Here is a 26890-nt window from a genome sequence, read left to right as displayed (position 1 = left end):
GATACATAAGCTAACTGTTTTATTATGAGTGCTCTGAGTATAGTCATGGTGGAGATGGGGCTAAACAAAGCTGTTGCTTAAAACCATTTGAGGGTTCTATATACCACTCTTCATAATTTATCTCCCGATCGCTTTCCCGGTGCAACTCCTCAAGGTGGGCACGTTAAAAAGGGGGAACAGGTAGTTAGGACTCGCAGCCTAAAAGCCATCAGTCAGGACCAGCATTGCACGGACCGGCACAGCGGTGAGCAGAGCTGCTGATAATTTTATAGGAGCATTTAGAAATAAATGGCAAATTAAAGGCGGCTTTAAAATACATGCGCGAGTAAGTACTGCACCCCGAGTACTCTTCGTTTTATGCAGCCCCTCATTACATCATAATTTTTGAGCTAGTTTAGCTAGCGTTCCTCAGATTGGTAGCACTGTATATTTTCCTTGGGGAGCATATTAAATGAGCATCGGGTTTTCCACTTCTATTGATTGTGGAAAGGATATTAAATTAAAATAAAGCAAGAAAACAACTTTTGATTTCTTCTTGGCAGAATCTAATAAATTTTGCTCAATACATTTTCATCTAATTTTCTGACCTCCTGCATCAATACTGTAATAAGGCCTTGAGCCCCAGCGGAGATAGAGTGCCGTTATGTGTGTAGCTATACAAACAGAAAGTAAAGGACATTTTCCATATCTAAGATTTTCATGTCTCGAGCTGGAAGCCCATGAAGAGAGCTCAACATTAGGACGAAGCGGTTTGCCCCACTCACTGTGTGATTTTTGCAGATCCAGGGTAAAGAGACAAAGCAGGTGTGGCAGGGAGGGAGCAGAGTCACGGGCAGAGATGGGACTTAAACAAGGTCAGGTAGGGCATCGGTGGGAGAAGTCAAAGGAGGACCTAGGCTGCTTCAGTGCTTTTTCTTACATCCCTGAGTCTGCCATTGTGGGAACGGTGGCTTTGATGTTCTTGAGGAGGTTGGTTCATTATCGTTTTAGCGTGGTGAAGAGCCAGCTAACATAAATCATAATGGTTCAAAAACAAGTAGGCAAATAAGGTGTAAAAAATGGTTCATATACTCTTAAACCTAGTGACTTCTGAATGCAGAAGATTTGCAGCCATGTTTCTCCTGGTCCAAATTACCAGCGATTTAGATACAGGGGACGGGGACAAACTCTTTTCAGTTGTCCCGTGTGACAGGATAAGAGGCAACGGGCAGAAATTGAAGCACAGGAAGTTCTACCTGACCGTGAGGGGGAATTTCTTCTCTGTGAGAGTGACGGAGCCCTGGACCAGGTTGCCCAGAGAGGTTGTGGAGTCTCCTTCTCTGGAGATCTTCAGGGCCCACCTGGATGCAACCCTGTCTGACACGCTCTAGGTGACCCTGCTGAGTGGGGAGGTTGGACTAGATGATCTCTAGAGGTCCCTTCCAACCTTAATGATTCTACGATTCTATGATTCCTTCTTATCTTTTGGTATATCCAAAAAGGAACAAATCAGCATTGATTTCCCTGTACCTTCTTCATCCCTGTTTCCCCTTAAACTAGAAAAGGCAATTTTTCTTGCTGGAGGTCAGGACTTATCAAGGTTTATGTGATCAGGGTGGGAGAAAGAGAAGAACAGGGCTGACCGCATCTTTTCACGTCTGAAGCTATTAAAGCTTCTTTGATAGAAATGGTGGTTATTTGAAACAGAAGTATTCTGAAAACATCCGTAACTTTCTTTCAAAACAGTAAAAGCTATCACAATAAGCAAGATTCAGCCCTGCTGAGCAGAAGTTAAATCCAAAAAAGAGAAAGCAGACGTGTAAATACAGGGCTGTCTCCATCTGCCGAAATAGCCATGAAGTCTTTGAATAACTGCCTATATGGAAAACATTACCGAAAGCCACATTTTCCTGCACAGACCCCTCCCTAGGCCCCTAAAGCAAAGTGGCCTGATTATTTCAGGCTCATTTTTTACTTATGAACCTAACATTGAAAATTTTGGTCTGAGTAGGAAAGAGGTTTCTTTGCTGAATTTGATAGATGGTTGATGCTAATGATGGGCACAACCTTTTTGGTATAATACCACACGGGACTGCACGTGTCATGATTTTAAAGACTTTTAAGTATATTGCAGTAGTAAATAGAGATTCAGGACCTGTTTCGGGAGACCGACCTCTACGAAGGTCAGAAGGATACTCAGTGTCCCAGGAGGCTCTCATCCAGATATTGCCCATAATCAATTAACAATTGATGCCCCAGCAGCTTTGACCCGCGAAGGGGATGTCCGGCAGCTGGCGAGGAGGACAGGGATGGAGGAGCCTGTGCACTTTGGACCAGGCACTTGGCCTGTCCCCATCTGGACACAACCCTGGGCAATGTGCTCCAGGTAACCCTGCTTGAGCAGAGGGGTTGGACTAGATGATCTCTAGAGGTCCCTTCCAGCCTCAACCATTCTGTGATTCTGAGGAATGTGAGTATCAGTGTTGACATTTCGGTGCCTTTCGTGGTCCAGAGGTCACAGGAGCAACATGAAAACTGGCAGCCAGGGGACCCCAGAGTGGTAAATATGCTGGCAAAGAAAATGGTTATTTTCTAATGAACTAGAGACTAGGCATTTTTGCTCTGAGATCTTCATCGTTAACGTTCTGCTTGCATTTACTGAATCTACAAATAACTTTCTGAGGAGCTTCTTGATTGCTGAAATGCTGTGTATTCCTAAATGCATTGACAGCACAGTTTTATGTACAGTCTAAAATAAAAACCTGCTAAACTGCTGCTTATCCAGCATTGACTGAAGCAATTTTTAATTAACCTGATTTAGATGCCAAATATATCACTGATGAAAATGAGAGGGTAGAACATACAGTCATTTATTCCAGTACAGTGGTCATGATTGTTGAATTAGATGTATTCAAATTAACTTTAAAATTTTCCTGCAGTGGTAGGCTGTGCACTGGGTGCCAAGATTTAGAGATATGCGTAGAGTAGATTAATGATATACTTTCAGGTGCGGGAGGGAGAGACTGTAATGTATTTGTCTTCCTATTTGGGAAGGGGGAGCAGAGCCCCATGCTTGCTTTTATTTAATAAAGCACAAAAGCGAGGGTGTGAATCTTTTGCTAATTACCTCTTTGCAGTCTTTGCTGGCAAGCAGGAGGTGGCTTCAGTGGAGCTTGGCGTGGAGACGCTGTTGAGGATGCACTCTGTGTGCCACCGAACTGGATCTGCCTCTGGGCTGAAGGCCAGCTAGATACATGGATGAACAGGGGAAATGGCGGTGCAGTTTCCAAGCCCAGCAAAGCCAAAACTCAGCAGCAGGAAACCAAGATTAACGTGTCCTGTTCGGTCTGTAAGAGGGATTTACGTAGGAAGTACATAAGGAAGAGCAGGGTTATTTGAATATTAACATATTCAGTTGGTGACACTTCCAAAAAATGAGAGGAGTGCAATGAAGAAGGGCAAAGGCAGGCAGATGATGTGCAGAGGTGGTCGTCTGTGGTCTTCATGGGAGATGAGAACCTCCGAGGAAGATAGCCTGATGGAAGGTGCCTGCATGGCATGTGGATGTACATAATGACCTTTAGGTCTGCCATATATGCTATTAAGGATGCTTGGATGCCAGCTGACCAAGCCTCTCTGTAGCTGACTGCTTAGATGATTTCCCCTGAACTACCTATGATAATCTGAATGAAGAAGATGGAAACCAAAGACTCTCTGTAATCTTTCCTAAAATGCACATTAAAACCTTTTGCATTACATGGTGGCTTCAGATGGTGAGGTGCCTAGTGTGCTCCTTCCAGGTGGCTCGGCAGGAAACTAGGTTCCTCCTCGGACTGGCAGTTGAGTGCTGATGAGTGACTATAAGGGCTGGCATGTTTTCATGCAATGTATTTACCTTCCCTTTAGCAAGAGGCTCTGGCTAACAGAAGTGCTGAGGACCAAGGACTCAGGCAGGGTGCTGAGCTCTGCCATTGGGACGTGCAGTGCTTTCTGCTCCCGATGACGAAGAGGGGGCTCAGCGCTTGGTAGCGCTGGCTGTGGAGGAGCTGCAGAATCATTTCTCAGCTTGGGTTTAGGTTTGCTTTTTAATACTTGGAACATCAGGGATCAGCCACTTAATGCCACGCAGGGTTAGCTAAACCTGTGGTGCTGAGCTTAAACTTTTGCTATCCATCTGTGACACATCAAGCTAATGTGGCCGAGCAGCCAAGGAAAACCCTTCAAATGCAGCTGTGCCTGTGGTTTTCTGTAGCAGAGTTTCACATTCGATGCACGTATTTTGCTGGTTGTTTTCTTCAAGCGTTCAAGCATGCCTTGAACGTGCCTGCGTTCTGCATGGTGGGTATTGCCCTTGCTTTCCATCCAAGGGAATAAAGATTAAATACTGACGGTGTCAAGTGCCCACAAAGTGGTGCATCCGTAGTCCTTCCCATGCCCTGGCTATCAGAGAACACGTTTGCGCTTTACATCTCGGCTATGCCGATGGCCTGTTTGCTTAAACAGACGGTTTATTGCTTTCAGGAATCCCGTCTTCTCGCTCGTTGTTGTAGACAGACGCATAATTTCATTCCTTTTCTCGTTGCAGGTTATCCAGCGGGATATCCCACAGCTGCCCCAGCCTACAACCCAAACATGTATCCAACCAGCAGCCCCGGCTATGCCCCAGGTAAAACCAACTTTGCGTATGGAGATAACGTGGTTAAGGGTGCAGGAGGATTTACCTTTTGCTGCTCGCTGTGCTGAAGCCCGCAGTCTCCATGTGTTTGTCATCAAGTAATTTCTAGGGAAGGGGGCTGTGTTAAGCTCTCCCCCTACTAACTCTGCCACTAGTTTCACACCATACGTTGGGAGTGTCTCTCCGCGTCGCAAAGTACTTTTGAGATGATAATTATGTCTTAAAACTCATCCTATGAATTTTTACAGCCCTCCTCTCTGTGGTAACTGCACATGGACAATTTTTAATATTTTCTGAATATTGCATGCCTTCTCCTCGGAGAATGCCTTCCCCTTCCCTTCACTGCCCTGAAATGCTCTCTTCCAGAGAGCAGCAGTCTCCTCCCAACCAAACACAGGAGCTGTTCTCCCTTAGCCTTGGTGTTGTCTATAACAGCATCAGCCACAATTTTCTCCTTGTTTTCCCTGGGCTTTCCCAAACTGGCCTTTAATTCTGTCTTCTGCTCTGCTGCAGTGTGCCCATCGCAACATATGCTTCGTATCCCACTTCCAGCTTTCCTGCAAGCTCAGCAGGGCTCTGTCCTTCATTCTCTTCCCATCTCCACAGCTCCTTGACTCCCCATCTACCTCGCCACTACAACTTGAGGTCCCATCTCTGGTGACTCAGGGCCGTCTGTCCCTGCCTGCTCCAAAGCTCCCTCCGTTTGACCCCCGTGAGAGTGCAGCCTTGCTGCCGTGCACCCCTTGGTTCACACCAGCACGGCTAGCAGAGCGCTCTTCGTTTTCCATGCCGGCCACATGCTCTTTTGCGTCTTTCTGTCATAGTCCCTCCAAACTGTCCTGCGAGCCATGTGGACAGGTAATGTGTTCGTTGTCCATAGCTCAGATCCTTCTCTGGAGTATTGTTCTTGTCACTTTGCTTCACTTGGGCAGATTCTCTTGCCTCTTTCCAGAGGTTTAGTGCAAAAATGTCTTTCCCAACCCTCTGCTTTAACTGTGTCATGTCCCTCTTGCACTGTATGAAACAGAGGCCACTTGTCCTTATTCACAGAGCCTCCACCCACGCCCTCTCTTCTCTCCTGTGTAGTACCAGGAGCCTTACTGCTGCTTCTGCTTGGTCTTTCACATCATACCTTTCTGAACAAGTGTCTCCCTCATCCCTGCTGCTCTTCTCTCTAGATCAGAGTCTCCTGTGGTTGCCCACAAAGCCGTTCTTCATTTCACTGCATCCATTAGTCACATTTTATTACAAAAGTCCATGCCTAGACTCCTTTTCTTGCTTGTGGTTGGGCATTGTCTCTCCATACCTGCCTGTTTTCCTCTCTTGTCTCTTGGCCAAACGTGTATCCAAGCACAGCTCCAGCTGTGCTGGTCTGTGAGCACAGAGGCAGGGCTGGGTGGAAGATGATGCACGTGAGCTGGTGCCCAACTGGCATGATGGATCCTGGATGGGGAAGCAGGCAAAGCTTGTGAATGATATAAATACAAAACCCAAGCATCCTATTTCAGTCACACTGAGCTTCATTGAACAGCTCATCCACGTGAAGCAAAGAGGCAGGGGAGCTGTCTTACAGGGAGGGACTAGGGGAAAATTAATGTGGATTATGAGAGAATATAAGTGAAGCAGATGATATCTTCCAGTGCAGATGCTTCTTATTCCAGCAGAAGAGGATCTTCCGCTGTTTATAAGTCGAGGAAGTTGTTTGGAAGCAGGTATCACGGAGTAATTTGCACTTGTCGATGAGGGTGAGATGATCTGCGAAAGGGCTGTGGTCCAGCAGAGACCCCCCCACCCGAGCCAAGAGCCTTGTTCACCTTCTCCAAGAAAGTTTCTTTAAGAAAAGAAATAGAACAACGCTGTCGTAAGTGAGCCAAAGTCAGACAGGGGTAAATAAATCTTCCTGTCCCATCTATTTGCTAACGTGCTCACTGGTAAGATCCAGTAGCCCACAATGAGTTTTCTTTACCATGGCATGAACTAATGAGGTTTTGAGTTTAACGAGGAATTTTCTGAGGAATTTTCTCCTCTGCTAAATGGATTGCTTGGTCTTGATGCATTTGAGCCCAAACCTGAAAAGTTTTATAGATGTCTTTTTCTTTCTGGAGTAGAAGATTGCTCCTAGGCCCCTGCTCAGGATATAATTTAGCTGAAGTTAGAGATCTATTAAAGTACTTCACTGAAACCAACCCTTTGGAAGGAAGGAACCCTTTGGTTGCCACCAGGCAACCTTCCTACTGCTGGCAAGCTTTTTAAAGCACAGGTAAGGTCTCTGCTTGTAGAAAACCAACAAGAGGTGGGAGCCTCTTTGCACGACAACGGATGATGGAAACGCGAGAGCTGAGTGGCAGTTTCAGAACATAGCTCTGGTCTGTGTATTATAGCCAAAGTAAATTTTAGGTTGAATGTGTTATAAGAAGAGGGACTGTCCTTTATAATAGCAATCCTAAGATCAGAGTAGTATTTATTAGCTGCAGATTTGTAGGGCTGTGGTGTTTTATCAGAAGGTTTTCTTTCAAGGATATGCTCGCATAGGTCAAATCCAAGAATTCGCAAGGTCTGAACTGTGAACGGAAATGTGCTTCTGACATCAGGACAGTGCCTTTCTTCGGGGTTTTTGTGAAGAAGGCCTGAAGAAGTCTCCTGCTCATCCCTCCCCGTGCTCACTTGCGAAGTGAAAAACCACGTTTCACCCTCCGTTTGGACTTAATCACTTTTTGGTTGGCCGAGGTGTTTATTCTGAATGCTTTGCCTCAAAAGAACAAAACCAAACCAAACCAAACCAAACCAAAAAACCCCAAACAGCTGAAGGATTTTAAAACTTTTTAATAAAGACGTCTTTTCGGCGCAGTGCTCGGGAGTCACGGGCGTGCAGGCGGTGCTTGCAGAGGGAGCCCCGAGCTCGCCTTTGTGGCTGCCTCGCTGGAACCTCTCTCCTCCAAAACGCCAAGTTCCTGCTCTCTCGGCTGTCGTAAAGTCAGCGGATCCCCAGGCACGGGAGCTTTCCAGGGCTGACGAAGCAGGAATGATGGGTTCACTGCCAAAAACCTTTTGGTGCTGTCTTCTCCACATTGCCGATGGTCTGTTTTGAAACTCCCTGTTATTTTTCAAGGTCATTAAATAAAGGTAGTTGCTGTGGGTGCCGCTGTAAGAGATCTGTCGTGCTTTTTCTTTTTTTCTGTGTTTTCATTTGCTTCTGGAATGGTCTTTCTGTGCATTTCTTCATGCTGGAAGCCTTGGAAAGGGCTTTATTACCCTGCATGTGTGCTGGCCACCCTCAAATTCCCCTGAAGGCCATCATATTGATAGAGCAAAATGAAAAGAGCCCCGCAGCGTGAAAAAAACCACAAGTTTATTAGCAGCTGGTCTGGCCAGAGGCTGGCAGCATCCTCCGTGCTCTAACAGGGAAGGAAACACAGCAGCGTTTCTGCACGTTGGCCTGAGCATGGTGAAAATGCAAAAATACAGGAAAGCAGCCACGAGTTCCAAATGGTCAGGCTAAAACTAGCATGTTCGCCTTTCCAACCGGGTCTAGAAATGTAAAACTCAAACGCAGTGGACAATCTTATTGAATCTGGTGGCTCTGTTTTCACCAGGGGCTGTGTTCAAGCTACCACTGAAGCTGTTGTAACCACGAACAGTAGGAATACGTCACTGGCATGATGATTCAGAGCACTGAAGCGAGGCACTTGGGCACCCGAGAGACGATGGAGAAGGTGTAGCACTTCTGAGGAGCAATTAAGAGCATCAAAATGAAGCCTGACATCCCCAGGAGTCAAGGCATGGCTGGAGGGTGATTCAGGCTCCGACACGCAGGATAGGAGCCACCAAAGTGGAGATGGAAGAAGGCCATGGTGCCCCTGCAGAAGGGCTTTGCAGCATCACTCCCTCTGCTCATGATGGGATGCTTTGGAGCATTTCACTCGGTCCCTGCCTTGGTGTGGCAAAAGCAAGAAAGCCTGATTCAGAGGAAAGTGGTGGTGTGGTGGCATGGAGGTGTTTCTCTCTTGGCCCCTGCCGTGGTATGTCCATCCTGCAGGCAGCAGCTCGTCCTCTGGATGTGTTTCTCTCTGGAGAGAGTGAAGTAGGCAACCACAGGAGAGGCAGCACCAAATCCCTGCAGGGAGAGGAGTTCATCTGAAGTCCTTTGTGCTTCTTGTACATCACAGTCCCCATCTTTGGGAGGCTGGAGTTCGTATTAGAAAAGAAACTGAAATTAAACCCAGAAATGCTGCTCTTTTACCCAAATGAAATACTTTATGTTGGAAAATCCTGTTGAAGTCCACACATTCCCTTGGAAAGTTTTTGTTCCAGTTCAGTTGAATTTTCCGAATAAAAAACATGCCACTAGGCAATTTTCAACTATTTTAAACAGCTTTAGTAATTGCCACATTAGTGAGGATTTAACTGCTTCTGGCTGTATAAATGTTCGGTGTCCAGCCTAGCCAACTAGGCTCCCCCTGTAGTCAATGGAGAGAAATGCGAGAGTCTTTCAAGAGAGACTTTCCCCAGGGAGTCCTTTAGCCCGTCCATCTTAGGGTGGGGCAGATTCCTCTGGGTGCTTGTCTGTCCTACAGAGAGACGGTGAATGTTGCATGAGATAAATCCTACCTGCGATGTCCTACACACTCATGAGAAACTGGAACCCAAAGAAGTTTCACAGAAGTTCCCTCAAATAACTTTGATATAGTGAAGATACTCTCGGAGAAGGCGACATCTAGGATGATGGTTTATGAGATTGCTTTCTTGGCATGTGTTGTCCTAACCATTCAGAGTGCAGAAGCATGGATAGTGTAGAGTGGCCTTTAGGATAATCCTTCTGTTGAGGAAAGGTGTTGCTTGCACCCACCAAGAAAGAATAAAAATGCACAGTGAAAAAAAAAGGGGGGGGGGAACTCCAAGCAAGACTGAGAAGAAACAGTCAAGAACAGCACAAAAGAACAAGAAAACCACTAGCCCAGGGATAACCCTGAACCCTTGGGTTGCGCAGAGGGGTGTCACGTATGTCTGGGCAGCAGCAAGCCTCTGTACATCACTTCTTGGGCTCCACCAGTCCTGCAAAAGCATCTGCAGCCAAGCAGGACCCTTGCTCCCAGCAGGAGAACAGGTAACTCTAGAGCCAGACTCCAGGGATGGCCAAGTCTGGCAGGTCTTCTGTGCCATCTTGAAGGGATGCCTGGGGTGAGAGGGATGTGTATTATACTGAGATTTCATTTTTTGCAGCTACATTCAGGAGCACAGTGGTAGTGGCATGAGATGTGGGACAAAGAAGACTTTGTCCCATGAGGAAGACTTTGGGCTTTGATTCATGCAGTCATAGGACACGAAGCTGGGAGCCAGTAACTGATGTCTCCTGTCCTGCGGGCAGGTTTTGGAAAGGCTCTTGCGTACATGATGCCAGTTAACCCAGTGCCTGGAATGTGACCTCTCTGGATCGTCCCCATGGGCACGGGGAAACGTATGAACCCCAGCAGGAGGAGTTTGAGTTACGAGGATATACTGGGAGGAAGAAACTGAGAGCAGACCCAGAAGAGAGAGACTCTGACAGCAAACGGATTTTTTATGAACTGACAGATTTTGACAGTGGGAGGCAGTCGCTGCAGAGAGCAGAGTGTTCGGACATGTGTGACTACATTGCCGGACCTGTCTTGGACAAGGATTTCTGCCTCTGTGCTTGGCACGCGTGGGCACTTCTGCCAGGAGTGGGGCATATCCTGGAGGGTGTCATAGGAAAACCCATTTACTTCTGCACTCTTTGTGGTTTGATCAGCAATTTGGAAACCTGCTGAGCCTGAGCAAGAGTTAAATAGCCTTATGCCGGTGGGTTGGAGGAGATGATGGGAAGGGCCTGGAGAAAGGAGCAAGCGCATTGCGTGGGAAGCACCAAGGGTGATGCCATGAGATGCGGCGCTGGTTCCTGCACTCTTAGTTTCGTCCAGTGAGATTTGGGCTTGCTTATTTCAGAAGAAGGCACTTGGTGCCTCCAAATCCTCTCACCCTCCTACATGCTGTGGATCCTGCAGAAATGAGTGAGAGTTGCGAGGCCAGGCAACTCCTTGGGTTGGCTTCAGGGGAAAAGGCTTTCAGTGAGGAGCATCCAAAGAGCACGGAGAAGAAGCTGCTTCAGCCAAGGAAAGGTTCTCCAAGGAGGAGGAAGATAGGGATAATCAGGAAGGAAATTACAGCATTTACTATCAGGGACTGGCTTCCCACCTTGGAGGTTGGGGCTTTGGTGCTTTGCACTGACAAAACCCATCCGCGTTGGTCCCTTGGGGACATCCCTGCAGGGACTCCAGGTGCTCCAAGACAAGGCAGCGTTACGGCTAGTTTCGAATTGCCCGGCGGGGATGCCAACTCGTTACCAGGCTCAGGTGGCATTTTCGCTTTCCACACTTCTGCGCTTAACGAAAACAGTCGAGAACTTGTGTTTTGAAGGACGCGCGTTGGTCTTGCCTCGGCTGAGACTCCAGCCGGGGGGCGGCTGCCCCAGCGGGGCCGAGCTGCCCCTCTGGGCGGTTCTCACTGCCCCAGAAACGGCCAGGTCAGCCACTTCCTTGGGACTGTCCGTTAGGGAATGATCTGCCCCAAACCTTGTTAGTCAGCGCTTCTTTTAAGCACTCGAATATGAAGACTTTGATTTTTTCCGACTTTGTGTCAGCTACTATAACTGTGGGTGTTCTTTCTTTCATTAAATAAACTTAACCTTCCCCGGCTTTGATTCTCACTGTGTTTTATCGCTACAATGCTTTGCAGCAGGCCATTCTGCAGATTAATTAAGGCTTGAGTTACTGATTTTTTTTTTGAGCAATGCAAATAATTGAGTGTTGCCTTAGATTTGCATTATGTGAAAAGGGAAATGAAAGCCCTGGTCAATCTTCTTTGTGCCACTCAGCCTTTTGTTCCCTCCCCGGACTCTTCCTTCTGAAGTGGAGTCCTAATCTTTACAGACTTTCTTTCTATAAAAATCCTCTGATCATTTTTGTCACCCTTCGCCAGATCTTTTTGTCGCGCAGCTTAATGCGCAATCAGGAAAGCATTCACAGCTGTCTTGACATTTAAATTTCTTTTTTTTTTCTGTTTGTGCTTTATTCAAAATACTTTTAATAATTTCCACATCGGAAAATGGAAAGCTAGAAAATCCAGAAAGCTGACAGATCATTTTCCATTGAGAACAAAAAATCTTCCTGTACATAATAATGCATCGACATAACACAGTTAAGCATTAGATCAGCTAGGAAAGGGCAACGATTAAAAATTGTGATTCTTACCTCAGCTATTTCTGCAGACAGATGTCCCTCCTGCCCATGAACAGTCATGCAGGTGTTGAAATCAGTGCAATTTATATCACAGCATTTTGAGATGTGTCTTGTAGGAGGCATGGTCCAGAGCCTTCAGCTTGCTCCGGCGTGGAGACACATGGGGCAGAGCCAAGGCTACGGAGGCGCCCCTGGCTCCGACCTTCCTCAAACCGAGAGGGTTTTTTTCTCCTCTCCTTGCGTTTCCCTGCAAATCTGTATTGAATTGTATTTTTACAATCTGGATTCTGCCCTGGGCGCGATGTCACGTCAGTGACTCCTGAAACCACTGCTGGGCTCGGGTGCTCAGGACCTCTTGGCACCGTCCCCCTTGGCAGCAGTCACTTCTCTACAGGGAAGCAGACTTAAAGGAGAAAATCAAGAATTTTTTGAGAGACAGCTAGTGCAAAAGGAGCTCGATAAAATATTCCGTCGGCGTGTACGTGTGACAGAGTGGGTAGCGTTCTCAGCTGTGTTAAATGGAATTGAGCTAAAGTAATACTGTGGTTCAGTGGCGGAGTTAAAACCAGTCGCCTGTGTCGGTACAAAGACTCAAATCGAATCAGTCGCTGTCATACAGCGGGCTGGAAATAGCCCAGCGGCGGCCAAGAACGTGCTGTCGGGGGTCAGGTCGTCCCTCAAACGCACTTGGAACCGGAGAGAATCCGCGTTGCTTTTACAATCTGCCATTTTGGAAACTGCAAACTGAGGGCAGAAGTGTAGTTGTGCTATCTTAGATGTGAAGCCTGCAGCTGTGCCACTGCGGACGGCATCTCCGGAGCTGCTGCTCCCAGACCAGCCCATCGACTGACAAGGGGGCTTTATTTCGAGGCCTCTTGGGGCAAGGTGCTGTGCGTGCCGGCAGCAATCCTTAGGGATCATTAAAAAAGCAATCAGCAAAACAGTTTTATTGGCTGAGTTTCCTCTGGTTCCCTCAGCGAGTCGGATACCTGAGTCTCCTCATCTAGGAGAAGCGTGTGAACGGGCTCTTTGCAGTGGAGGGTGGAAAGGGAAGAGCATCTTTTGCTTGTGACCTGTTGATTTGCTGGGATGTAACCCAAACTGTGCTGGAATATATCTCAGTCTTGAAAGAAACTGTTCTGTACAAGCTTGATTACCTTCTTGTGGTCACCCTTGAAGGTGTTCCTCGGAGCAGCTCCCTCCAGGTAGGTGCCCCACTGAAGGAGGCAGTGCTTCTGGATTTCTGTTGACCTCATGGTTCCCATGAAAGGTGGTGAAAGCCCCTGGAATTCACATGGAAAGTCAAAAGATTTAGTGCCACAGACTCTGTAATTGCCTCACTCAGAAAAGCTTAATGAGATATGAGGAGGCGTTTGGAGAGGCCCAGAAGTCCTCTCGGTCCCTCTAGGTCCAGCCATGTGGGGAAAAGGAAAGGAAATTGGTAGCTGGAGCCAGTTTTGATTTCTCCTTCACTCCATGTCAGGTATTTACTGAAGTCACTAATTTTTGAGTGAAGCAGGTTTAAAACCAAAAGCCTGTTAAATTCTCCAGTAGTTTATTTTAAAGCAGCTCTTTCCAAGGGACAGATGAGAGCCAGCTGGAGCGTCGCTTACAAAGCTCTGCCCGGGGAGCCCTACGGAGGCGGGGGGGTAAAGCCCCGATTCACTGAAACTGCAGGGCTCCGAGTTCTGCCTTGTCATGGGATTTTTCTGTTGCATCTTTCAATGTTTGTTAGAGGGAGAGACACAAGGCGGGTTGCAAGATCACCGCTAAATGCCAGCGTTGCAAACTCTGACGCTCACAGGAAACCAGGCTATTTAGGCCAATTTTGCTGTAAAATTTCCTTTCAAGTAAGTGAAAATGAGCACCTAAGATCACTCTACTGCAGAGACATGGGGCATGCTGATTGTTTAAAAAAATAATATATCTCTTCATTAATCCTTGGCTGCGTTCCCTCCTAGGCATTCTGCCGTCCTGAGATGGCTGCTTTGTTTTAAACTTCCTTCATTAAAACATGCTTTTTATTTTCCTGAAAGTAGGGCACACTCTCTTCGCACGGCGAATGGCTTATGCCTCAACTGTGGCTATTAATAATGCAGTAGAGAATAATGCCTAATGTCCATTGCTTCAGTGCCCTTATTGACCTGAAGGGCTATTTCTAAAATCAGCCTAGGAAATTAGGTGTCTCGGTGTGGTTGCTGTGGACCTGCTGGGGCGCAGGATGATGGCTATAAGTGTTCTTCTTTCCTCTTTCTGGATCCTTCCCGGAGAAAATTTCCTTCTGTGGAAGCAAAGTGTAGATCTCCTCTCTCTCTTTAAGTGCTCTGAATCACGATCTGTAGATGCTCATCTTCTCCCTGCCAACTCATTAGGGCAATCCATAGGTCTCCGAAGGTAGGTGGCCGGAGTCTGATGGTGGGAATATCCTGGAGAGCCTTGAGGCCTTCCTAGACTTTCTGAGAAGAAAAGCTCTCCTCATTTTGAGGCACTCAGACACCCAGTGATGGGAATCCCTAGGGAATTAAGCTTATAGCAAACTTTGTGCTATGCTCCAGGCTGTATCCATCACAAGTAAGGTTGGCAGAGAGAAGCGAGAGATATACGGACTGTGTCATATGCTTAGTCCTTTCTTCACCTTCTTCGTCAAGTAGGATTCTGTTCTCTGGTTAATACACAGAATTTTCATCAGGCACATCTGGTTCATACTCTTCTCCTTTCCACTTTGAATAACTCTTCAACATTAGCATGTTGGCTGGAGCTCCTCACAAGGAGTGAGGGGAGTTAGGCCTGTCCCAGCACTGCAGACACCAGATTGCTTGTCTGCTTCCCAGCGCGTGATTTCCCAGGGATCCAACAGGTAGTAAGAGCTCTTTATTTTTCGATGACTAGTGTAGATGAGAGGCTAAACTCAGTCCAGGAGATCCTGGCAGGACATAGAACTTAAATGATATGAAATAGTCATGACTGGATTGTCACCTCTGTCAGCTGTAGCTCTTGCAAAGGACCATGAGATATTACTGTTCCTAGCTGCCTCTGAGTTCACCTTTTGTGTAGGTTTACGTGATGGATTCTCCAAGGATCGGTGCTTTAGTGTAAAGAACGTGCACAGCTGTGAGCTGCAAGCTTCCAGCCATCACAGATCCAAATTGTTTTGACTGGTAGATCTAATGTAGAGAAGATAAATCACTGGGGAAGGATTCGTATAACATCTAAATAAATCATCTCATCAGACACCCAGTCCTCAGCTGGAGGAAAAATTGCTCTCTGAATCTCTCCCTTCCCACAAACCTCCTAGTTTTCTGTTGAAGAAGGTAAGAAAGAAGGAGCACGTTTCCCCATATCTCCAGCAGCAGAGCACAGTCCCAGCCAGGTCCCCACAGCACCATGGAGCTCATGGCTCTTGTGCCTGTGAGCTTCTCTCTGCAGCTGATGGTCGTTGTGCTGCTGGATGTCCTCCAGGCTCCTCTAGTTGTATCCCAGCAGAGTGGGCTCAGGAGCTGTGGGTGGGCTAGCAAAACTGCAGCAGTGCTCCTCTGCGTTTGCTTCTCTTGCTGCCTGTGCGTTGACCTTCGGTAGGAAGTGGGATCAGTGCTGATTCCTCCTTGGCTTCCTGAATTGCTTGGCCGTGCAGCATCCTGCGCACCCAACTTCTAGCCCTGTGGCGCTCTAGATTTACAGTTATTTCTTCAGAGACAGTTAATTAAGAGTCTGAACAGACACAGAAGCATTGGAGGGTTTCAGAACATAATTACTCTTTCCTTTAGACTGTGAAAAGGTTTACAAGCCCCAACAAAGTCATAAAATCTCTTCATGGGCCTTAGTGTGGAGTCCTCAGAGAGGCCAGTCTCGTGGCCTGCAGAGTTAAAGCAGCCCAGCAGAGCTCTTAATCCAGCCTGCTCCTTCCTTGGCCTTCCAACAGCTCCATCAGGCACGGGCAAGGAACAGGCCCTCAAATCCACTCTATCCTGAAGGTCTCGTGGGCTGTCTCTTGGCCCTCAACCTAACTGGCTGTGGCCCTGCCGTATGACAGTAGGAACTTGCATGGGGAGAGGAGTTATGAAGTGCAACCTTTGAGTATCTTCATAGGTGGTTTCCTTTGGCCAGAAAGCTGGGACCATAGGGAGGGTAAGGAGTGCAAGATCCTTCTCCTGCAGGCCATGACTTCTCCTCCGGCTTTCTGCCCTAGACAGCTTGGTCTGAGCTTGGCTGCTTCTGCTGCTGGGAAGAAGTCCCCAGCTGATGCATCGTGCCTCCTTTGTGTCTCTCTTGCCCAAAGGTCTTTCTTCTTTTCTCCAGAAGTCCCTTGAGTTCACAAGGCTGACACAAAATCCTTTTCTTGCCTTCATGGGGAATTTCTACCCATTCCTAACATTCCCAAGTGTGGGAGGAGGACAACCTGACCTTCACCCTCCCGCTGTGCTCTGGGTGCACATTGCGGGCAGACAGCCCTAATCAGCTGTCTCTTCCAGGAGCCAGAGAAATGTGAATAGGGCAAAGCGACAGAGGCTACGTTAAAACTGCCAGTTCATAAAATCAACCAGGAACATACCCGGCTCAGAGTACGCACAAGTAAAGCATGGTGATTTTGTGCTTCAGCTCGGGAGGTCTTGGGGAATTCAGTAATTTGGCGTATGGCGAGTGTGTCAACAGTCTAGCTCCCGAGTTCACAAAAAGTAGCTTGAAACAAGAAATAAATTGGTTATTCTCTTTGATTCCACCCGCTGCCTCGTTTTACCTCCTTTACCCTCAACAGCTTCGCAATGAAGTCTAATCACTAAGCTTCTCGCCGAGGATCGATCAACCCTCCTCACTCGGCTTTCTTTCCTTAGTAGCTGGGTTTGCGAAACACGCATTGCAGTACGCAGAAAACCTGGAGCTTATTTCTTTTATAATGACAGATAGATCAACTTGTTAAAACCGGTGAGCAGCAAGCTCTAATAACCGCACCTCCGCAGCTGGCGTGGGGTTTGAACAAAGGCTCCTACCTTCAAGGGGCTTAAGCACTCCACCAAAAGGGAGTTAAACACGCCACGGCCTGCGGCGGATAGCAGCTGCCAGAATTTGAGGCTAGTCTGGAACAAGAAGTTAGGAGAGCATCATAGTTTCAGGGGGGGAAAAAGAAAAGGGCATCTGTTAGGCTGTTTCTTGAGGCACCAGCTTGGAGGGCTACTTCCAGGTTGAGGTCTTCGTTGGGGGTCTGCCATCCCCACTCCATATGCTCCAGGAAGCCTTGCGAGATAGCAGCCATCCTTCTTAGATATGTGTTGCTGATGCATTTGGTTATCACAGAGTGACTGTCCAAAACCCCTGTTCCTGCCACCTGTTTCTCCAACGTTTCCCATGTCGGTGCGATGGGGTGGTCACAGCTACCAGTGCTTTGCCCATCTGCAGCACCTGCCACGTCTCCAAGCTGTGAAAGCTGAAAAGCCCCAGATCCCCAGGAATATCCTCGAAGCCATCCCAGCTGGCCGTGTCCCCAAATGGATATCCTCGGGCAGGTCGCTTGGCTCAGAAAGGTGGTCATTTGGGGTAGGTAACTGCCTGGTCACCACACGTTAGTGCTCCTTGAGGAGCAGGCAGCAGGAGAGGAAGCACAGCATGAAATTCCTCCAGGTGTTTGTCCTTAAAAGAGAGGGGAAAGGCAGAGGGCAGCAGGATGGTTAAAATGCAACGCGACCGCAGGATGTTGTGGCTTGGTGGCAACATTGGCACGTGGGCGCTGGCTGTGTGTAACATCTCTTTTCTGTCTCCACTCAAGCCACACTTCTGATGAAGCAGGCCTGGCCGCAGACGTCCTCCTCCTGTGCCACCGAGGGCACCTTCCACCTCCCGGTGGACACTGGGACGGAGAACAGAACTTACCAAGCTTCTTCTGCAGCATTCAGTAAATAAACCTTCGCTTCTGGGGTTTTATCTGGTTATTTTGTCCCCGTTTTGCCTCCCCACTTTCCTGTAGCTTGGAAGGGGGTTATTTGGGATGGATTTAGCAGTACGTTTGCAAGCGACGGAGCGATTCTGCACGTGCATGTGAGCGTGCAAGCAGGCGTGCACGTGGGTGTGAGACCCTCCTCGAGTGCTGAGCCCTGGCAGAGGGTCCCGGGGTGCTGCGGGTCCCAGGGGTGCTCCGTTGCATGGCATCATAGAGCTGTCACCTTCGGCAGCAGGTGTTTCCTGGTGGGAGTTGACACTATAGCTCCTTTGAGGGGTTAAATTCTGCAGCGCTCTGGATTTCTCTCTCCGTTTTGATCACAAGATAGTGTCCCTGGTCCTTTCTGCACGCATTTGCTAAAAATGCAAACGAGGGGGGTGAAAAGGAGACCACTGGCCCTCCTTGCTCTCCTTGACAGGAGGAAAAGAGCAGTGGAGAAGGGCGAGGAAGCCCCCGTGCTAGCTGAGCACCCTGCACCGAGGGCGCTCCTGCAGCGCTGCTGCTCTGCAGTTGGTTTTGTCTGGTGCGTTTCGGCATAATCTGAACATATCCAGCTGAGCCCTGTTCATGGTATTAATTGAGCAGGAAAAAACGAAGGCAGATTATTTCTCCCTTAAAAGTGATCGAGAGGACTCAAAAAATAAAAGAGGATTTTCAAGGAACCCCCGGGAAATTCTCACCTCTTAAATCAAGCTGGCAGAGCGGAGCCGGCGCAGTGTTCGTTACAGCTCGCCGTAAAGCAGGCTCAAACTGAAACACTGGAAGTTCCACTTGAATATGAGGAAGAACTTCTTTCCTGGGAAGGTGACAGAGCACTGAACCAGGTTGCCCAGAGAGGTTGTGGAGTCTCCTTCTCTGGAGATACTCAAAGCCCGCCTGGACGTGATCCTGTCTAACATGCTGTGGGTGACCCTGCTTGAGCAGGAGGGCTGGCCTAGATGATCTCCAGAGGTCCCTTCCCACCTCAAGCATTCTGTGATTCTGCAGGACAAGGGTGGGGAGCTCTTCCCTAGGGAAGCGGGCTCCATTGCTTGCAGGAGAAGGCAGGAGGCACGTCACTGGGCTAGCCGCTGGTGCGGTTTTGGTCTGGCACAGCTTGGCAAGTGTTGCAGAATGGGGACCATTCCCAGGTGGCACTTGGGATGTGGCCACCTCGCCTGGGCAATAAAAGAATTTAACAGGTTGGACACAGGCTGGGACCATGAAGTATAGAAATATATATGAAACATGAGTCATGGCGCTGAATTCCTGAAAAATCAGATGCCTTTCGGATCGAGCATCCCAAATTAATTCTTTCCTTTGGCTCGGGTGCCCCTCGCCCAGCTTGTCTTCCTCCGGCAATAGCCTTTCCCACGCTTCTCGGGGCCGAGCGTTGGCCCTTGAGCATCAGCAAAGTGCTCGGGTCTGCCGGAGGCGACTTCTCCGGTTTATCGCAAGCCCGCGCGTCCGTTTTTGTGCTCGGAAAACGCTCTTTGCCTAGGGAGGAAAAAAGAAAAAGAGCTCCAAGACAAAATCCAGCACACAGGGAGCTTTCCCACACCCCGGCAGCCTCCGCATCCGTGCACTTGCCGAAACTCAAAAGCAGCTCGGGTGGGAGAGCCGCGAGAAAACCTGCTCGGCGGAGGTTTCTCCCGCAGCCTTCACGCCCGGCGGCTTTGGAAGAGGCTTTACAAATAGGAAATACAGGCTCTTCCCTAAAATAACCTGGGCGGTCTCAGAGCTCCCGAGGGAGCGCATCTTCTCCTGGCTTTCCTCAGCGGTGGAAAGAGACCTTTGAAAGACACTAGAAGAAGAACGGAGATGCTTAGGGGGATCTTGTGCCTCCGGGAATGGCACTTAAACAAAAAAAACAAAACAAACAAACAAAAAAAAGGCAAATTTGGGGGGAGTTGCAAGAAAGTCTCATGAGCTGGTAGCAGCGGGTCTTCCTGGAAGCGCAACGTCCTTCTGGCCAAACAGCTCCAAGATGCAAACAGGAGCCGAAATGCCAAGTGAGACCCATGGCCAACGGGTGCCGGTTCAGCCGATGGGGGCCACCTTGTCCTCTGGGTTATCGGTTTGGGACGGATATGGGTTTTTGGGAAAAGCATGCTGTCTTTTGGCCTGTTCCCCATGAACTCAGTAGCTTTTTTGGGGGGGCCCTTAACAGAGAGCAACCCTTGGAGCAGCGGCTTTGGCAGGGGCTCAGCCAGCTTAGCGGCTCCCATCGGTGCTCGGGGTGGGGAGCAGAAAGGGAGGAAGCTCTGTAATTTTTGCAAAGCAGATGTACACGGTTGGGTGGATTTTGCCGTCTTTGGTGATTTAAGGCCCTCCGTGCTTTTGCCCATTGGCTGAGGATGCGGCTCAGACCCCTGCTCTTGTCTTTGCCAGGGTACACCGCGGGGACTCCATACAAGGTCCCACCGACCCAGAGCAACAACGCGCCTCCGCCCTACTCTCCGTCTCCGAATCCGTACCAAACGGCCATGTACCCCATCAGAAGTGCCTATCCCCAGCAGAACCTGTACACCCAGGTAGGTGCTGCGGTGCCTCCTGCCCTGGGCAGACGCTGCTCTGGCTGTGAGGTGAGCCTGGGTGAGCCCAACATCCTGCTGCTGGTGGCTGGTGGCATCTCACTAGCTTTGCGTTTGTCCTGCAGCTGCCTCCTGCCCCTGCTGCCAGTGGCGTGTCCATGTCACGGTGCTCCACGGGGACTTGTGCATTCAATGTACGGCCAGTGTCATCTGGAAATCCCTGGGCTGCCCTTCCTTCTGTGGGTCGCAAGCTGCTCGGAGCAAGCTGGCCCCACACTTCCCGTGGCTTTTTCCATCCCCTTTGGTCCTATGTCCACAAAACAGCTCCCGGAGCAGCTGCAGCCTCCCAGAGGGTCTCCCCCATGCCCTGCTGAGACTTAGGGCATCATCCCGTTTTTGCATGCTGTCACCTCTCCTTCTGTTTGCATCAAAACACATCGCTGTCCCTTTGAAGGCTGCTTCCTGACATTGCTCCTGATCCCTTGGGACTGGCCCAGATGCCAACGGCAGTATCCCTGTCCCTGATGGCCCCATCACCTTGCGGCTCGGTGGCCAGCTCGATGCATTGGCGAGCCCAGGGACTTGGCTGCTCAGTGCATGGTGCATACATCTACCATTAGAAATGCAGGTCTTAGCAAATGCAGAAGGCTCCAGGGAGGGTTGATCAAGCTCCTGGACTCCATGGCATGGCCAAGGGCCACCGGGCACGTACCCATGTGCTCGTTCCCCATGGGACTGTACTCCGGGGCGGGGCGTAGGGCTGGGCTGGGATGTGCCTCTGTCTCCTGGTGAAGCAAGGTAGGCACAAGCCTTCTTCCTGCCCCAGCTGGAGGTTTGGCTCAGTCAGCAGCCCTATATCATCCCAACCCACCAGCAGGCAGGACAGGTGGTGGACGTGGAGGTACCATTTGCTCCTCTCTGCTCCATGGGGAAGGGCAAATAAGAGGTTTTACAGCCTAAAAGCCTGCAAGGGACATAGATCTGTTGGTAGGTCTTCTGATCATCTTGTGCTTGCACTATTCCCCACCTGGGATGTTGTTTCGTGGCAGCTGAGGTGGGCTGAGAAAGCACCTGGATTCGGTCACTGTGGCTCCAGCTGCTGGAAATTGCCCGAGGAAATCCTTTTCTGCCTGTCAAATTTGTCTGAGCAACTTTTTTAGCTCCTGAAAGAAAGAAGTAATTTGATAGTTGAGCTGTAACCTGTTCTCCTTGTAAGCTGCACCTTTAGAGGTCCTCTAATGGCTTTCGTGAACCTGCGATAAAATCTCCCTTCATTGTTTTAAACCCCTCTAATCTTTCCGACCGTCTCGGTTTGATACGGCTACGGCGCTGTCCCTGCCCGTCCTGGTGCGGCAGTCCTCTCCCTTGCGCAGCTCGCGTTTCAGGTCTTCCATTATTTCAGCCAGGGAGCTTTTTCTGTTGGGCCCTTTCTTTTACTCCCACCGGTCGTTTGGAAATCCCTGGGGGTCTCAGCCGCCTGCCATTTGGAGCTCCTCCGTCTCCTTTTGGAAACCCAAGGAGACGCTGCTCCCTCGTCTGTCACAGACGTTCTCCACTTTCCACCTCTGAGACTCAGACCAAAATCATTGTGTCTTCATTTCTTCTGCCTCTTTGCAAGCCAAAGGATCTGGGCCTTGAGATCCCATTTCACCCTGGCAAGCCCAGACAGCAGAATTTGTCCCCCAAAAGCTGGTTCACCCGTCTGAGATGTGGATCTTCTTCCAGCTCCTGTTGTCCTGATCCCTCCTGTGGTCCTACACATGGGGGCCTCTTATTTACCTGCTTCTGATGGGATCTGCCATGGCTTTACTGCTCCTTGTCTACAGACGCTGGGACGTGCTCCTGGTCTTGGGAAGGCCCAGGAGCAAAAAACCAGCTGTTTTTTGCAGAACTTGAATGATTTCCCATCCGCAATGGTTAATACCAGCACCTGGCAGGATGCCTACCAGCCTTAGTGTAGCTCCTGGAGTGGAGCTGGAGACCTTGAGGACTTGTGTCGCCAGGAGTGGCCATCACAGCGGGCCTTAGCCTGGAGTGCCTGAGCTGGCAACTGGCCGGCATAAAGCTGCTGCCGGGGCTTCTGCTCACTGTTTGCCGACCAAGACGGCCCTGTCTTCTCCTCCTCTCCAACAGGGCGCTTACTACACCCAGCCCGTGTATGCGGCCCAGCCCCACGTCATCCATCACACCACCGTGGTGCAGCCCAACAGCATCCCGTCGGCCATCTATCCGGCGCCCGTCGCCGCGCCCCGGACCAACGGCGTGGCCATGGGCATGGTCGCCGGCACCACCATGGCCATGTCAGCAGGTAAGATGGCCGGTTTTATCCCTGGGGTCCTCTTTGAAGATGCTTTGGGTCTTGCTGTGCATGTTAGATGATGCCTGGACAAAGTGGACAGCAGCCTTGGCTTATGTGTGATTCCCAAATGCTGCATGTTTTATGGGCAGGGCTAGTTAAATCCTGGGAAAATTTGATTAATTGATAACAGGCGGTGATGCAGCGAGGGGCAGCTGTGGCATTAGGAAGTCTGCAAGTTCCCCTAAGAAATTAGGAGGTGCAACGCCCTGCGCTCGTCCCGGTCTGGCACTCGCAAGCTTGGGATCACGGCGAAGGGCAGGGCGGCGGGTCAGCGCCGGGCGCTCGCGCCGCCGTCGGCGAGAGGGCGAGTCGGGCAGGGCGCTGACCGTGCCGCCGGGGGCTTTGCCCTTGCAGGAACGCTGCTGACCACGCCGCAGCACACGGCCCTCGGAGCCCATCCCGTGTCGGTGCCCACGTACCGGGCGCAAGGGACCCCTGCCTACAGCTACGTGCCGCCCCACTGGTAGACCTGCTGGCCCGCTCCCGTAAGTGCCGTAAGGATCCCGCTGGCTCCGTGCCCTCGGCTCGGGGGGCCCCGTGGGGTTCCCCACCACCACCACCACCACCACCACCACCACCTCGGCTCCTAACCCCCACCTCCCCGCTGCGCTTGCTCTCCTGCAGATCCGGCGGCCGTCCTCGGAGGCAGCGACGCGAGTCTGAACGGCGGCGGCTCGGCCGTCGGCCGGAACGAGAGGAAACCGAGACGACGACGGCAGAAGTGCAAGGGTCACTTTATGCATTCTTTAGTGGGTTTTGTAAAAGCTGCTTTTTCTAATCTTCGGCCTCATTTTTTTTTTTCTCCTCCCCCCGCTTCCCTCTCTCCCTTCCCCGGCCCACGGAAAATCGTGTAACACAAACGCCGACACTGAGCAATAGCAAAAGTCTCTCTTTGCTCCTGGCGGTCTCCAGCTCAGCACCTTCACCGCTCCGCCAAGCGCCCCCCGCGCTCCCCAGCTGGGTTCGCTGCGTTACCGGGTGGGTTTTTTTTTTTTTAAATTATTTTTTATCCTTGGTTTTCCCCCGTATTTTTTTGCCCCCACGGTGGCGGCGGGCGACACGGGGCACGGAGGGGCCGGCTTCTCCCGAGGTTGGGTTGGGGGGGGGGCTGTTTTGTTGCAAATTGTTTTAATCTTCCATAATGTATTACCGGGGGGGGGGGGGGGGTGGGGGGACAAAACAACAACAAAAAAAAAAAAAACACAAAAAATATTGGTGTCTTCCAGCTAGCTGTCGTGATAGAGTCTCACCGCCTGAACCCTTCTTTTTGTAGGAGTAAGCGAACGGGCACCGGCGTGGGCAGGGCAAAGCGATAGCAATAAAAAGCCTCCCTGGCCGGAGGGCCTTCGTCTTCTAATTTTTGTTTTTCTCCCTAAAAAGGAAGAGGAGGGAAAAAAAAAAAAAGCTTGCTTTTGGTTTTGATTTGATTTTTTTTTTGGTCCCAAAACGTGGCATCCAGCGGCTCCCGGTGCATCACCAAGGCTGAGCCGAGGCTTTCGCCTGTGTTATGCTTTATGGGAAAGAAAAATTGCAAGGGGAGAAAAAAAAAAGGAAAAAAAAACCCCGAAGCAACCAAAATTAAACCTGGGCAAAAAGAAATCAAAAAAAAAAAAAAAAAAATTACTGGAATTTCAGCGCTCTGGTGAATGCTTTTTTTTTTCCCTCCCCCCCCCCCCCCCCCGCTGTCGCGAAAAGCCTCGGGTTCCCGTGGAAATGACGCGCCGACGCTGCGCCCTTGGGCTCAGCGCTAAAAAAGAAAAAGTAAAAAGAGGGGGAAAAGCCGCCAGCTTTGGGGTGGAAAGCGTCGGTTTACCTAACGGCGTGCGAAGACGAAGCTTCCTGGCAAAGGGGGCCAGGGTGGGAAAAACTTGTTATAAGGAAAAATAAACCGGCCGGGGCCCCACGCGCCCATATTTTACGGGCGATACGAATAACCTAGCAAAGCCCTTTTTTTTTTGGCAGGTCCCAGATGTAATTTAAGTGCTTAATTTTTTTTTTATTATTATTATTTTTTGTTTAAATCATGAAGTGTTATTTAAGTTTTTCTTTTTTGGGGGGCGGGGAGGGAGGAGGTGGTTAAGGAAGGTTGTTTTGCTGCCCTGAATCAGCAGGATAGTTAAGAGCTGGCAGCTATGGGCAAGCCCAGGGTTAAATTTTTTTTTTTTTTTTGGTGGTTTATGCTGGTTTTGGGGGTATTTTTTCCTGAAAAAATGGGCAAAATTGCAAAAATTCTCCGTGCGAGCACCCCCCTCCCCCCACACACACACTTTCCGGCGCCGCGCGAGCCGCTCGGGCCGGGCCGCGGCGCTGCCGGAGCTTTCCCGGGGCGCTCGGCGCCGGGAAAAATGTCAATGTCTTCCAAAGTCGAGCCGCGGAGGTGCGCAAGGGCCCAAAGCGTCGCCGAGAGCCTCCGCTGGTGAACGCGAAGCGTCAGTCTGGGGGTTTGCTGTATTTTATTTTATTTTATTTTGGAGGGGGGGGGGGGTCCCGTTGCCGTTCCGGTCAGAAGAGCAGGTCGCGCTCGAGCTGCCCGACGGGTTTCAGCCGCGAGTTTGTAACCGTATGCTGTTTACTGTAAGATGTAGCCCATTCGATAACTATTAAAATGTTTCCAAAAAAAAAAAAAAAAATCCAACCCACTGCACGGCCGCGAGGATTCGTCCGCGTCTTCGCCGCCCCCAACCCCATGTTGCAGGCTCGCATGGGTGTGTATGCGCGCGCGCGCATGTGTGTGTGCGTGTGTGTTTGTGCATTTATCAGGTGGTTAAGACCGGTCGGCTCCCAGGGTGTCCTCATTAGGCTTCAGAGTTAACACCTCAGTCCTGCAGGTTTGTTAGAAGCTATGCGGCCCCTGTTTCCCCCAGCATGTTTGGGAAAGAAGCCCAAAGTGTGCCGGGACTGCAGCGGGGAGAAGGACCAGGGGAATCCCGTGGCGTGGCAACGCTCAGGGGAACCCAGCGGCTGGGCCCATCAAGCAGCAGCCACTCCGCTCCCCAAGGCGATCCAGAGCCGCATTTTCCCCGCAGCCTCGCTCAAGCCGCGCTTAAGTCCCGGGCGGGGCGCCGGCGCCTGCGGGAAGAGCAGAAGGTAAAACAGGGTGCGGAGTTGCCGCTGGAGGAACGGAGCCGCCGTACCTCGACGGCTTGCGGCCGCCGCTCGGCGTCGGGCCTCCCCCGGGGCTCGGGGATGCGGGCGGCCCAAAAGCCGCAGGACCGTGTCCAGCCCCCTCACCCCAGCATTTTAGCACCCTCCCCCCCCCCCCGGGCATTTTAGCAGCAGCTCCTTCCTGTGCCCTCCCCCACAAATCCTGCATCTTTTCTCTCCGTGATCAGCCGCACCAGCGTGCTGGTGGCATCCTTGGGGAAACTGAGGCACCGGGGGCCGCTCCCTGCCAGGTTTTACTCTGCAAAACATCTCACCTGGGGGTAGGTTTGCTTTCAAAGCCAGCAAAATTGGGGGGGTTCGCATCAAAATCCAGCAAAACTGGGAGTCTCGCATTGAAATCCAGCAAAACCAGGTTGGAGGGGGGGGCTGCCTTGCTTCTCCGGGAAGGGCTGGGGGACCCGCTTCGTGCCTGTGGGCTGCAAGAGCAAAGCCTGCCGCACGCGGCCGGCAAAGCTCCTGCCACCCGTGTCACGAGCAGCAAAGTCCTCAGCTGCGGTGGCTCCGAACCCCGGCTTGGCTTTTATTTCATTTTCCCACCTGGTGGTGGTGGGGGAACTGCAGGGGGGGACCCGGGTGACAGGTCGCCCTCTGGCCCAGGGAAATCCTGACCGGGGACCTCTCCGTCCCGCTCGCATTGAAGTGGCCAAGCTCCTCGCCTCCGCTGTGGCCAGCTCTGCTCCGTCCTGTTCCCCCCTGCTCTGGTGCCTTTTAATTAAATCCGCCAAGCAGACGTTTTCCCAGCAGCAGAGTTGAGAGGAACAGCAGTGATTGCCAGTGCCCACATGCTGCCAACACCCACAGGGAGCTTCGAGGCCCAAAGGAGTGGCGATACGGCCATCCACTGCTCAGAGATCCTGGAGGATCCTCAGGGAGGGTTTAGCCCAATGTTGGTAACCCCCAAAACTAAAAGTTTCCTCTCCAGGCTGTGCTGGGATCCCAGCAGGAGCCAAGAAATGCTGCTGCTCAGTGGTAAAATGATCTGGGGCCTCTTTTGGTGGTGTCTCTTCCTACTTCCAT

The 26890-nt window shown here is 50.5% G+C and overlaps 1 protein-coding gene across 5 annotated transcripts in view; it reads left to right on the top strand.

The window, feature by feature from the left end:
- Positions 1-23798, top strand: part of FAM168A (family with sequence similarity 168 member A) — a 178242-nt gene extending 154444 nt beyond the window's left edge. For 4 of the 5 annotated variants that reach the window (XM_062567466.1, XM_062567464.1, XM_062567465.1 and 1 more), the window contains 6 exons: positions 4565-4645; positions 17666-17791; positions 20207-20349; positions 22483-22657; positions 23063-23193; positions 23333-23423. In XM_062567466.1, coding sequence (XP_062423450.1) covers positions 4565-4645; positions 17666-17791; positions 20207-20349; positions 22483-22657; positions 23063-23175 — 638 coding nt within the window. In that variant the 3' untranslated portion in view covers positions 23176-23193; positions 23333-23423. Of the gene's footprint in view, positions 1-4564; positions 4646-17665; positions 17792-20206; positions 20350-22482; positions 22658-23062; positions 23194-23332 lie in introns of all 5 variants that reach the window. The other variant, XM_062567463.1, reaches the window with a different exon arrangement.
- Positions 23799-26890: the final 3092 nt, after the last annotated feature.

The sequence above is a fragment of the Rhea pennata genome, chromosome 1, assembly GCF_028389875.1.
Source record: "Rhea pennata isolate bPtePen1 chromosome 1, bPtePen1.pri, whole genome shotgun sequence".
NCBI lineage: Eukaryota > Metazoa > Chordata > Aves > Rheiformes > Rheidae > Rhea > Rhea pennata.
This window is presented reverse-complemented; position numbering and strand designations above follow the sequence as displayed.